The sequence below is a fragment of the Rhamphochromis sp. 'chilingali' genome (assembly GCF_963969265.1).
Source record: "Rhamphochromis sp. 'chilingali' genome assembly, chromosome: 11".
NCBI classification, from domain to species: domain Eukaryota; kingdom Metazoa; phylum Chordata; class Actinopteri; order Cichliformes; family Cichlidae; genus Rhamphochromis; species Rhamphochromis sp. 'chilingali'.
This window is the reverse complement of record NC_137938.1, coordinates 23859312-23873373: the sequence shown is the minus strand read 5'-3', so window position 1 is coordinate 23873373 and position 14062 is coordinate 23859312. Positions and strand designations below refer to the sequence as shown.

General features: G+C 41.2%; 1 protein-coding gene across 1 annotated transcript; it reads left to right on the top strand.

The window, feature by feature from the left end:
• The first annotated feature begins 5382 nt into the window (after positions 1 to 5382).
• Positions 5383 to 14023, top strand: josd2 (Josephin domain containing 2). The gene is made up of 5 exons (XM_080896324.1): positions 5383 to 5659; positions 5869 to 5997; positions 6800 to 6925; positions 7918 to 8112; positions 8376 to 14023. The coding sequence occupies exons 2-5, from the start codon at positions 5876 to 5878 to the stop codon at positions 8482 to 8484; spliced, it is 552 nt and encodes a 183-aa protein (XP_080752450.1). The 5' UTR covers positions 5383 to 5659; positions 5869 to 5875; the 3' UTR covers positions 8485 to 14023.
• The last annotated feature ends 39 nt before the right edge of the window (positions 14024 to 14062 follow it).

Genomic DNA, 14062 nt, shown 5'->3' with positions numbered 1-14062 from the left:
GAGGTAAACTGGAGGTAAACTGGCTGTGGAGGACATTTGAGGACAGTAAACTAATTTTCTTGTTCAAGACACCAGTTTGAGATGATTTGAGGTTTGTGACATGGTGTATTATCCTGTTGGAAGCAGCCATCAAAAAATATGCACACCGTGGTCATGAGGGGATGGACATAATCACAGGTAGGCTCAGTTGTTACCCAAAATTGGCCAAGAAAATATCCTCACACTATTACAACACCAGCAGTAGCCCTAACCACTGGGACAAGGCAGGATGGATGTGTACTTTCATGTTTAATGTTATAGCAGAAATCAAGACTCACAAACTGGGCAACATTTTCCAGTATTTGATTGTCCAATCATTGTGAGCCTGCTACGTCCACACTAGGCCGGATAGATCTGAAAACGCTCTGCGTCCATGCGTTTTTCAGTCGTTTTCACAGCGTTGCACGTCCACATTGAAACGACTGAAAACGCTTACGTTCCAGTACTGCGCATACGTGAAGCGCAAGAAGATTGACCTGCCTTATTTCTGTCTGCTGCTTATTTACTTTCCAGCTCTTTGAAACATTGCTGCAAAATGTTGAGGAAAAGCACAGCGTTTTTTAAATGGACTAACAATGAGGTGGAGTTGTTGCTGTAAGTAACACAAAGGTGCAAAGTTGCAAAACGCGAGTGAGAGTTAAAGAATTTGAAGAAAAGCTATCTGGAGCATATACAGACTCATATTAATCTTTAATAGGGCTGTCAAAATTGAGAGCAAACAAAACAATTGCTGTAGAATTCCCTCCGCTATCTTAGTTTAATTGGTCACACGACTGCATCATATGACTAACATGCATCATCGTTTTAGAAAGTCTCAGTTTTGGCTGTCCGCACTGCCACACCAAAACACCGTTTTCAAATGTAGGTGTTTTCGAGAGCGTTTTCAAAACGCTGCATTTTCCATGAGCGAAAACGCCGTCTCAGTGTGGACGGGAGAGAAAACCATGCGTTTTCAAACGAAAACGCATAGCCTCTCCTTTTGAAAACGTTTTCGTTTATAAAAAAAATTCCGTCCACACATAAAAGCCAAAAACGAAGGAAAACGCTGCTAGGAACATGCCAAAGCAGCAGGTGGCGCTATATTCCTATCCGTGTAGAAATGTTGGCCAATCAGAAGTCAATAAGCCTGGGTGGGAAAGAGTAAACAAAGATGGCGCATAGAAGCAGAACTGAGTCGTATGTGTGGAGGGACAGTAACTGTATGTGTATATGTAAGCATTTAAACACTGCAGAGAGTAAAATTAACAGTAACAGTATTTTGTCTACATCCGCTATTATAGAAATTCATTACACCGAAACAATAACGTGGCGCACAGTGTGACGTCAAAAAATGCGCACATCTTTGACGCTGCGTTTTCTCCGTCCACACGTAAATGCAAAAGCTGAGTTTTTGAAAATATCCACCCTGGCAGAAGTTTTTAAAAATCTCCGTTTTCAGTGACCGAAACGTTTTCAGTCACTGAACATGTGGACGTACGTACACGGGTATTTTTGAAAACGCAGATTTTTCTCTGCGTTTGCACCTTTCCTCCACACGTAAACGGTGTTTTTGGTCACTGAAAACGGAGATTTTTAAAAACTCCTGCCAGGGTGGATATTTTTGAAAACTCCGTTTTTGCATTTACGTGTGGACAGAAAGCGCAGCGTCAAAGGTGTGCGCCTTTTTTGACGTCACACTGTGCGCCACGTTATTGTTTCGGTGAAATTAATTTCTACCATACTGTTACTGTTAATTGTACTCTCTGCAGTGTTTAAATGCTTACATATACACACACAGTTACTGTCCCTCCACACATATGACTGGGTTCTGCTTCTATGCCCCATCCTTGTTTACTATTTCCCACCGAGGCTTCTAGACTTCTGATTGGCCAACATTTCTACACGGTTAGGAATATATCGCCACCTGTTGCTTTGGCATGTTCCTAGCAGCATTTTCCTTCATTTCTGCGTTTACGTGTGGACGGGATTATTTTTTAAAACGAAAACAGAAAATCTCCGTTTTCAAAAATACCCATGTACGTGTGGACATAGCCTTGGTTTCCCGTTCTTACCTGGCAGGAGTGGCACCCAGTATGATTGTAGCCCTGTAGCTTTAAGCATGTTGTGCTTTCAGAAATGCTCTTCTGCATGCTTTTGTTGAGTTGCTATTGCTTTCCCATGTGCTTGAAAAAGTCTGGCCGTTCTCCTCTGACCCCTGACATTTGAGCATTTGAGAAGTGTCAATCACTAGATATTTTCTCTTTTTTAGGATCCTCTGTAACCCTACAGATGGTTGTGTGGGAAAATCCCAGTAGATCAGCAGTTTCTGAAATACTCAGACCAGTCTGTCTGACACCACACCACCAATCAATGTTCAATACCATGTTCAAAGTCACTTAAATCACCCTTTTTCTACGGTGGCCCCTAGAGACAAAGCACGTACAAACTCCAAAACACTTGCAAACTAAAAAACACTTGCAAACTCCAAAACACTTGCAAACTAAAAAACATTTGCAAAATCCAAAACACTTGCAAACTAAAAAGCACTTGCAAACTCCAAAACACATACAAACCCCCAAACACATGCAAACTCCAAAACACATGCAAACCCCAAAACACATGCAAACCCCAAAACACATGCAAACTCCAAAACACATGCAAACCCCAAAACACATGCAAACTCCAAAACACTTGCAAACTCCAAAACACATGCAAACTCCAAAACACTTGCAAACTAAAAAACATTTGCAAACTCCAAAACACTTGCAAAATCCAAAACACTTGCAAACTAAAAAGCACTTGCAAACTCCAAAACACATGCAAACTCCAAAACACTTCCAAACTAAAAAACACTTGCAAACTCCAAAACACTTGCAAACTCCAAAACACATGCAAACTCCAAAACACTTGCAAACTAAAAAACACTTGCAAACTCCAAAACACGTACAAACTCCAAAACACATGCAAACTCCAAAACACTTGCTAACGAAAAAACACTTGCAAACTCCAAAACACTTGCAAACTCCAAAACACGTACAAACTCCAAAACACTTGCAAAATCCAAAGTGTTTGGAATTTGCAAGTGTTTTGGAGTTCGCAAGTGTTTTGGAGTTTGTACGTGCTTTGTCTCTAGGGGCCACCGTATTTTTCCGCATACTGATGCTCGATCAGACAGGTCATCGTGACCAAATCTTGACCTTTTTGCCAAAATTGTCCCACTGTTTATAATCAAGTTTAGAGAGATCTTTTAAGTGATTCCAAAACACTGCCATAATTTATGAAATTTTGGGGTTGATACCTTATGTATGCCGCTAGAGGTCACTTTTTGAGTTTTTTGGTATGGTGAATGTATTTAAGGTAGACACACGTAATTAGCAGCAGGTGTGTTGTTGATCGGAAGAAGGCAAACAGTTTGTGACCGCTGTGCTGCTATGTTAAATTGTGGAAATAAAGAATCTAAAGGACAAGATGAGTAAGGCTGGAGTTATTGGACTGTATCAAGTTTAATATATTCATGCATACCAGTGAAATCGCGCGTCATCCCTGTCAACAAATACCTCAGTGGCTTCAAGCGTAGGCTTAGCCTCTACAGTAAGACAAAGCTTTGTCACCCTAACCGTTACAGTAATTAACAAATCTATTAGATTACTTGTCATAAAATCTGTTTAAAACTAAAAAATATTTTGTTATCTATTAGACACACATTAAACAGAATTAGTTTTCCCACACTGGACTTCTTTAAGAAATTATTCAAGTGCAACATCTATCCATTAAATCTTTTCCTGTTCAGGAATGCAAATAATTACATTTATCTCAATAAAAAAACAGACAGATTTAACATTTTTCTGTAATAATGTAAATTTGAAAATTTACAGTTTTCAGTTTATGGATTTACTTGCTTCTGTTTTAATTGTTTTAAGTTCTAACTTTATTATTATACTATGGAGAATATTTATTAAGAGCTAATAATAATTTGCTAATAATTTCAGAATATATACATTTTTCGACTCCTTCCTTTAGGGGTCGCCACATCAGATCATCTGCCTCCATTTTACCCTGCCCCTAACATCCTCCTGTGACACACCAACCCTGCATGCCCTCCTTCACGACATCCATGAATCTTCTTGGTGGACTTCCTCTTTTCCTTCTGCCTGGCAGCTGCACATTCAACATCCTTTGTCCAATGCATCCACCATCTTTCCACAGCACATCCCCAAACCATTTGAGCCTTCTCTCTCCAGCTCAGGCTCCTGTCTTTTTGTCGGTGGCACCGTCTCCAAACTAGACATCACAGCAGGTGTCACAACCATCTTGTAAGCCATTTTTTTCACTCTTGCTGCTATCCTTCTGTCACAAATCACCCCCCACACTTGTTTCCAACCACTTAACCCTGCCTGTTCTTAACCTCTCTTATGCACTGTTTGTTGTCTTGGATGTGACTCCAGGTATTTAAACTCATCCAACGTTGCAACCTCTGCTCCTTGAAACTTTACCTTTTCACCTTTCTAGTCTAGTCTAGTTTAGTCATGCTTCTACTGACTTTCTTCAGCTCTTCGCCCTACTCCTGGTTTTTACTACAAATCACAATGTCGTCTGCAAACATCATTGTCCACTATTTCAGAATAGAATAAGGCAGTCATGTAGAAATCTCAAGTCTCACCAAACAATGCATCAAAGCCTTAGTCGGGCAGGCTTTGAAAACAACATTTCCTTTGTCCCACACGCCATCAAAATGTTTAACTCCTCTCTGGAGGGGAGAGGGAGGGGAAACAGGTGGACAAAGGAGGGGGGAACAACTAAGCTGTAGTGCCTCTTCACCTCACTGTGCAATACCTTTTGTGCAATACTTTTGTTAATAGTCAATGGTTCAATAGACCTCAATACTTGAAATGTGCAATTCACTTGTATTTTTATTTTTATTCCTATTTATTCTATTTATCCCCTTCGTATATATGTCTCTGTATTTATATATGTGTGTGTGTGTGTGTGTGTATATATATATATATATATATATATATACATATATATATATATATATATATATATATATATATAATATTCTGTAACTGTAACTTCTGTCGGTGCTGTGCTTTTGGAAACCGAATTTCCCAGAGGAACCCACCCGAGGGATTAATAAAAAATTTTCTTATCTTATCTTATCTTATCTTATTTCCTACATATTTTTATTTATTTATTTATTTCGTTTATTTCAGTTTGGTGGTTGTACAACTTGATTTCATTTAGTTTAGTTATATTTTTCCTAGAATATAGTTTTTTATTTTTATTCGAGGCTTAGCTCACTTCATCAACTTCAGTCTGTATCACCGCAGTCAGCAGTAATCAGGCTCGTCACTAGGGGGCGCTGCAGCATCAGCTCAGTGATTAGACGCGGGGAAGAAGTGTGTGTGTGTGACACCATTGGTGAGTTAAAGATGAGTTAATCCTGCCATTATTATTACTTTCCTCTATTCAGCATAATTAGACTGTTAAACTGGCGGGGTTTCCAGCCCTGCTGTGAGGGACGCATACGGACGACAAAAAACCCCCAACACCACCTCAACAACAAAGGCTCAGCTTCCGGTTTCTGGATGTAGCTGTCAGGCTCCATCATCATTTAAACGGGGCATCGCTTTATCAGCAGGTTGGTAGCTTCGTTTAGCTATTGTTGATTAATAATAGTTTATCGGGGCGATGTTTTTCCAAACTGCCAGCAGTCATAAACACAGTGTATACTCAGATTTTTCAGCTTCTTTTACAGCGAGCAGCCGCTAGCCTGAATGGGCTACAAACTGCTAGCTAGCAGATGTAACATGACAGTTAATTAACGAGACTTCTCGTTTGTCTGTGAAGCTTTAGTATGAGCGAAGGAGAGGTGTTTCATGAGAAGCAACGATTGGAGCTGTGCGCAATTCACGCACTCAACAACGTGCTCCAGGAGCGGGTGTTTACCAAAGAGACAGCCGACGATATATGCAAAAGGTAGGGGAGCCTCTGGGTGACGTGACGGTGTACGGAAATCTGTACACAAACCAGCGACAGCATTCAAACGATCCATCTGCTAAACTCACCAATGATCTGACCAGTTTATAACCTCAACATTCCAGACAATACTCCATCATTTGTTTACCCTGTGAACAGACTACCATTTTTCTGCAATGCAGCAGCTGCTTTTATCTTCTAAGGCGTGTGTGAGATGCTGAACATGACAGGTTTTCATGTTTAGCTTCAGTTTTGGCAGTGCCGAGCAAGGCTTTTACTGGGAACTCCAAGACTCAAGCAGAAATTACTGAATTCCCTCATTCAGCCATCATGTCTTCCACCTAAAAGTGAAAAATGCCAAACATTTATTCTTAACAAAAGCTTTAATTTGATCAGAAGTGTGTGGGTGTTTGTTGTTGTTTTTACATTCACTGTTGGGAAAATTTAACATTAAGTTTTTGTGGGGAAAGAGCAGTGGGTGCTGTCCGTGTAGCAGAAACCATTGTTTTTCAGTGAGGCTGGCATGTATGTCAGCAGCCATTAGCTTAATTGAACATGAGGCCAGATGAGTCATGATCTCTGTGGCTTTTGACAAACAACATTTATTTGAATGCAGAGCAGCTCAACCCCAACCCCACAAAAACACAGCTTTTTCATATCGGTGTGGTTGTTTTGGGACAACAGTTATGCATTGTGATGATATTTATATGCAAGAAAGTAAAACAAATCTAAACAGTTTTGTAAAGAAGATGCAGTATAACATTTGGTTTTTTAAAACTCTGCCTTTTTTCTCTTGTGGCAGGCTGGCTCCACAGTGTGTTGTGAACCCACATCGGTCGGTGTTAGGGACGGGAAACTATGATGTCAACGTCATCATGGCGGCACTACAGAGCCGGGAGTTGGCTGCGGTGTGGTGGGACAAACGCAGGTAAGTGAGTCACACTGAAGTCTGTGAAATGAGAAAGTCATTTTGTGTAGAGGTCCCGCCTCTGTGCTCATAATGTTGGTGTTAAATTTGAAATTTACTTTTTCATTTACACTATGTCTCCAGGCTGTTTGTTCTACCTTTCTCCTTTACTTAATCTCACAGTCGCTTTTTTTAAGCCATACCTATACAGCTGGTTGTTAATAAAAATATCCAATTAGACAATTACATGGAAGCAACTCATTTCGTTTAGGAATTTAGCCATCAAAACACAGTCAGGATGACCTGCTAAAGTTTAAACTGGGCATCAGAATGGGGAAGAAAGATGATTTAAAGTGATTTTGAACGTAGCACGGTTGTTGGTGCCAGATGGACGGGGTCTGTTTATTTCCGAAACTGCTGATCTTCTGGGATTTTCCCAAGAAACCATCTCCAGGGCAGAACACCATTTCTGAATGTGCAACATGTCAAACCTTGAAGCAGATGGGATACAGTATCAGAAGACTAGACCGGGGGCCACAAAGGGAACTGAGATTACAACCAACCAACCTAGTTTTAGCAAGGTGTACCTAATAAAGTGGCTGGGACTGTATACTGCAACGGGATCCAGAATATTGAGATCAGCTCTTAGTGCCAGGCTGTTGTAATAAAAGGGAATTCTTGAGACTATTTTCAGACACAGATGGTGTTTTTTTTTTTTTCCCTTAAAACAACATCTTAATTTTAAACCACTTGTGATGTAACCCTGAGGCGTTGTTGGATTACACATAAAAAGCATATTGGCAGTCTTACCAAACCGCAGCTACATGTGAAAATGAATTTTGTGCTTTGATAGATTTACAGACTCAGTAAGTGCTGCAGAAGTAGGCTATCCGGGTCGAGGTCATTCATAATGAAAAATGCCCTGAGATGCACTGCGCGTAATAACTGGTTAAGTAAGACTATCTCAAAGTGGCTGATTTAGTGATTTCTTTCTCCCCTCTTTCAAACTGCAGGGAAGTTGAGAACCTCTGTATGTCAAAGGTCCAAGGCTTTATTCTGAATGTCCCATCACGAGTATCTTTGGGGATTGTGTCCCTCCCGCTCCGGCGGCGGCATTGGCTCGCAGTTCGGCAAGTTAGCGGACAGTACTACAACCTGGACTCTAAGCTGAAGAGTCCGGTCTGCATCGGCGGAGAAGCAGAGCTGCGGTAAGAATTGCGCACGTATACGTCCAATGTTTCCCGGACTCTCAGGAGCAGAGACGTAATCTCTGTGTGAGTGATTCTGCTCTGACTTCGATCTAAACTTGGCTTTGGTGTGCTGTTTGAACTCATTGAGTGAGTCATACCATGTGACTGGTCACATGGGAGTGGGGGTTAGCTCATTGTTTGTTTTGTGTTAGGACACTGTGCTCTATTAAAATCCCCACTGTCTGTTCTTCTAACCTTCTCTCTCTTCGCTTCTGTTTCAGCACATTTCTCACTGAACAGCTTTCTCAGGACGTGGCAGAGATGCTGCTCGTTGTCCGACGGGAGGTGGAGGAGGACGGCTCGTGGCTGAACGCTGACAGCAAGAAGTGATGCCTTGGGACAGAATATAACTTTGCAAAGCGTGGGGGGGGGAACCCTCCTCTGGGGAAATGAAAGACATTTTGAAAGAGAGAAGCAAACACCTCGTTAAAAAATATCTTCAGGGAATGCACTAAAATACATTTAATATCTACACAAACATACAAATTCCAAAGAGAAGTATAGGTGGGCATTTAATCCTGAAATGAAGAACTGCTTCATTGTAACGGCTTAAAAAAGAAAACCATTGCTCTGGTATGACCCATCTATCTGCAACATCAACTATACTCTTGTACTTTTTGTTTTAACTCTTTGAGTTGACAAAGTTGCAGGTTAGAGGCAAACGTGTGCTAGTTTATGACACTTTTGTTGTGACCTGGGCCCTATTTCAGGAAGCCGGTTTAGAAAACTCAGAGTGAAAAACGATACTCAGGGTTGAGTAACCCCGAACTGTCCAACTCGGAATATTCGGTTTCAGAAAGGCTGATAACAAGTAGTTCAGTCAACGCGGAGTTGCTTTAACCCCAAGTTAAGCGCGCGCACGAGGATACATAAAGCCCTGATTAGTGGAGCACAGATTAAGCGAGTCACCATGGAGACGGAAGGAAAGAAGGCGCGGTCAATGTATTTTACAGCGCTTGAGGCCGAAATTCTGATGGCAGCATATGCCGATAACATGCAAATTCCGCGGAAAAAAAGTAACACAGCCTCAGCTGCAAAACAAAGGGAGCATGCATGGCAAAACAAAGCCGACAGAGTCAATGCGTGAGTGTTAATTTAAACATTGATCTAGGGATTTCCACCCATTTAACACGTTATTTTATTATATTTCATTTTATTTTTTATTTCATACATTTTATTTTGTGATGTGATTTGAGCGCAGGTGCAACCCAACAGGCCCCAAACGTTCCTGGCAGCAAGTAAAAATGAAATATAAAAATATAGTCCAAACAGGTAAGGTGTAATTGTATTCAAAGGAGCTTGCAAAGAAAAGCGTCTGGACTTCTTTAAGTTGCTTGAAGACGTTTCACCTCTCATCCGAGAAGCTTCTTCAGTTCTAAGGTCAAATGGTGGAGAGTCCCAGATATAAACCTAGTGGGAGTGACCCCCCACAGAGGGACAAAAGGACCCCCTGATGATCCTCTAATCGCCTGAGCCAAGGTGGGAAACTGGGCGTGGGTCCCAATCAGCCAGAGTTTCGGGTGTGTTCATTGTGAAACCTGGCCCCACCTTATCATGCGAATTCCTGAGGTCAGATGGCCCAGGATGTGAGTGGGCGTTAAGGCGTCTGGGAAGGGATCTCAAAACTGGATTATAGATGGCAGAGAGTTGGTGTCGTAAACCCCCGCCTCTGTTCAAAGATGGTCGCTCACAGTGGACAAAGATGGCTTCTTTCACTCCTCTTTCAAACCATCTGTCCTCTCTGTCCAAAATGTGAACATTGGCATCCTTGAAAGAGTGTCCTTTATCCTTAAGATGCAGATGGACTGCTGAGTCTTGTCCTGTGGAGGTGGCTCTTCTGTGTTGTGCCATGCGCTTGTGAAGTGGCTGTTTGGTTTCTCCAATGTAGAGGTCTGAGCATTCCTCGCTGCACTGTACAGCATACACCACATTGTTAAGTTTGTGTTTTGGCGTTTTGTCTTTCGGGTGAACCAGTTTCTGTCTGAGCGTGTTGCTGGGTCTGAAATACACTGGGATGTCATGCTTGGAATTGTATTATGAGCCATAGTGCTTGGTCTGTTTGTCCGATGTAAATCAATTGCAGTTAGAGGCTACATTAATTTCCCCTCTGTAAGCACTTATTGAAATTATCTGAGCACATTACAAGTACATATTTGCTTACTCTGTATGCTCAAATGTGACCCGTTATAGCCAACAGAAAAAAAAGCAGAGGCCCGAAAAACAGGTGGGGGTCCTCCACCACCACCACTCACAGAGGCTGAGCAGTTGGCTTCCACATTTGTGATAATGTTGGAAGCATCACATATGATCTTCACAGTGCAGAGAACACAAATTAGCATCCATTAGGGGAGACCGGGGATAGTTGTAACATTTTTGACATTTCTGTTTGTAAATTGAAGCTCTTTTAAGGTAGTGGATTCAAAATTTAATGCAAAGTATTTACATGTGTCGGCTATTAAATAGTGCAGCTATTTTCTCTGCAGCACAATTACCCATTGCATGGTATGGCCTCAAACACAAGGAGTGAAATGTTACAATTAACCCCATAGTCTGGGTTAGTTGTAACATATCCTGGGGTAAAATGTAACACAATGAAATAAGGGTACTAACAAAACATTAACATGTAATCTTTGTTTATTCAACACATGAATGCACTTACATCCATTTATGTAGCTGTGTGTGTGTGTGTGTGACAGAATGCAGAAATCTAGCTTTTGAACATATTCCAACCCCCCCAAAAAAGACAAATTATGGAATTTTCTGCAGCTGAATATTTCATTAATTTTGGTTGGTCTTCCTTGAGTTTGGCCTCATTGGCTCAGTGGGCATTATAACCTACAACTCTTGCACCAATTTTAAACATAACAATGAAGCTGAAAAAATGTAGTTGTTCACCAGCATCGCAATTCCATTACTTTTTATCATGGCTTACCTTGGTGTGGTTTGCAAAGTGCTTCAGAAAGATGAGGAAATCTGTTTCGTGCATCCATCCTGACTTATTTCCACTACCAGTACTTCCTACTTGTCCATCTCTGACACAGTAGTCTGCATAATGTACAGTATGTGTGGGGAACACAAACAGTGAAGTAATTGTGTTGCCAATGGCATTAACCGCATATACAAATGTGACCAGTGAACCTCTCTGCTGATGTCGCTGCCCCAACTTGTTTAATATAAGTTAAAGTAATAGTGTGGTAAGTTGTAACATCTGCATTATTGTTACAACTGACCCAGACTCCTATAGCCATGAACTAGCTAACATTACAGCCAACGGCTAAAACACTAGCTCTAAAGACCTACACAGAATATATCCCCATAGACATACAATTTAAATTTGATGAGTTTAACTGCAAAGCAGATAATGCTATTAAACATTGAAATAAAGTAGAAAAACTTACTTTTTGGCATACAAATTACTTTTTTTCATGTTAAATTGTCTGTGTTTGACAAAATGTGCTGACTTTTCACATGTGATAGCAGAACTGAGTTGGGCATGCACAGGATGAGTCACATCATTTGAAACTTAGCCCTGATTGGAGAAATTGGAAGTGTTACAACTGACCCACGTTACAACTATCCCCGGTCTCCCCTACTATAATGAAATAATTTGTTAGTTTGAAATGCTACAGGGAACTATGTACCTGTACATTAATGCTGTGGAAAGACTTCCTGTTCACATAGTCTCCTTCATTTACTGAAGGAGCAATGATTGGAATGTGAGTGCCATCTATACAGCCAATCACGCCTGGGAACCCTGAAAATAAATGTAAAATTTAAGTAGTAGTTCAAGTATCACCACATCATGTATTAAGTTTTGTTCATCCTGCTACCTGCAATTTTGTGGCATCCCTCTTTGATAAATCTTGTGGGTCTATGACCGGGGAACACCACAGACGAGTACAGGAGACGTTTCAGTGCAACTGTAACATTCCTGACTGCCCGACAGACGGTAGCCTTGGAAACGTGCTCAGCGTCACCAATATTATACAGAAAGCTCCCGTTTGCAAAAAACCGAAGTGCAATACAAATAATATGTACAGAACTGAGAGAATGTCCGTGATGTGTCACATGAGCAATATTAGGCCTGAGGATGTTATTCAAATAAATTATAGATTGTGCTGAAAAACGGTAACGTTCACACAGAAAATCATCAGGAAATGATAAAATGTCCGAATGCGCTCTAATCACTCTCTCCCGGTGGAGAGCTCTGCGGAGAATTTGGGCTTCAACATCTACTGGCTCTTCAAGGAAGGGGCACGCCATGTCTGACACTTCCTACAGTCAGGTTTCCGACAAAGAGGCGGAGAAAGTCAGGGTTAGTTGAAGTAAACCTGCTAGGGGGCAGGTTAGCTTCACGGAGTGTGTCGTCACAGTAACTCACTCAGAATTAATCTAAACTCGCTTTGTGAAACCGAAAACCCAGAGTTTTCGTTAACTCAGGGTATACTTACTCAGAGTTTGCACTAAACCGGCTTTCTGAAACGGCCCTGATTGTGAAATGTTACTGTGTTTTTGGTAACTGGAAAAATTTGATTACTTAAAATGCTATCAGGATGAATTCGCCACTTAGGATACTGTTGTCTTAGATCCAGTTTGTTATGTCCTTCATGCGTTATGGTTATGCCAGAATGCGTTGATTGTGAAGGAGCGCCATCTCTTCCTTCACCCTTGTTATTAACCTTCTATGCACTGCAGCGTTTGAGTTATTTGCACTGTTTGTCTTTGTTAGCACTCATGCAGGCACAGGAGCCTTGAATGCATCGCCTTAAAGAGGCACCAGAAGACTGCGCCAGTGTCTTTGCATGTGTTCATCCATTTACTTGACTTCTTGCGTTCTTTTTAGTCTAGTTACACAGTTGTGATCAGAAGTTTACACACACTCTTCGTGGGCACGAATGTTATGACAATTTGGGGCTTTTAATGCTTTCTTTGAACATTTTTTTTCCAGGGTGGAATGATTGTACAGCATACGTCTTTAATGACTTTTTTTAAAAACAAGAATTGGCTGTGCAGGTTTGAAACTGGATTTTCTCTAAACCACACAGGGTTAAATATCTGCATACACCCACACTATATTTGGTTAAATTTCTCCTGGCATTTTGCACCTCAGCCAGACTCTTTTGGAAGCTTCTGGCTGAATAGTTGACCACTCATCCTGGCAGATATGGAGTTAATTTAAATCAGGCACAGAGACAGTGTTTAAGCATAGTCCATAAATTTTCAGTAGGTTTTGGGAAGGCCTTTCCATTAGTGGATGTAAACCTCTGACCACAGCTGTGTTATAGTTGTGTGGTAAAGTTGTACAAGCCACACGCTGAAGAAGCTCCATCAGTCCATTTTTCTTCTGTTTATCCAGTTCAAGGTTGGGGTAGTTAGGGTGGTCGGGGGGGGGGGCTGGAGCCAATCCCAACTGTCACAGGGTGAGAGGCAGGGTACACCTTGGTCATGTTGCCAGTATGTTGCATGGCCAAGACAGAGAAACACGACCATTTACACTGACAGTACATTTAGAGTCAAATAACTTAACCCTATGCATGTTTTTGGACTTTGTGAGGAAGCCACAGGACCCAGGGAGATGATGCGAAGAGTAAAGTAGCTGATATCACGGAGAGTTAGTGAGTGAATCCAGGTTTGGGGTACAGAGCAGTGTTAAGTTCACTAATCTTGAAAACCTGCAAAAACACTGGACACATGACTGTATGTAGGCGCTACACTTGTGTTTTGTCTCCCCTAGTGATCTATGCATATCTGAAAGAATAGGAGCGCTGTCTCTGATACACACTAGTGAATAACTTACACATAAACCTAAGCTCAGAGGTGAATAATATTTAAATTTATATTAAACATTGACCTTTTGTTTTAAGTACAAGTCTGTGTGTGTGTGTGTGTGTGTGTGTTTTCTTGGCAT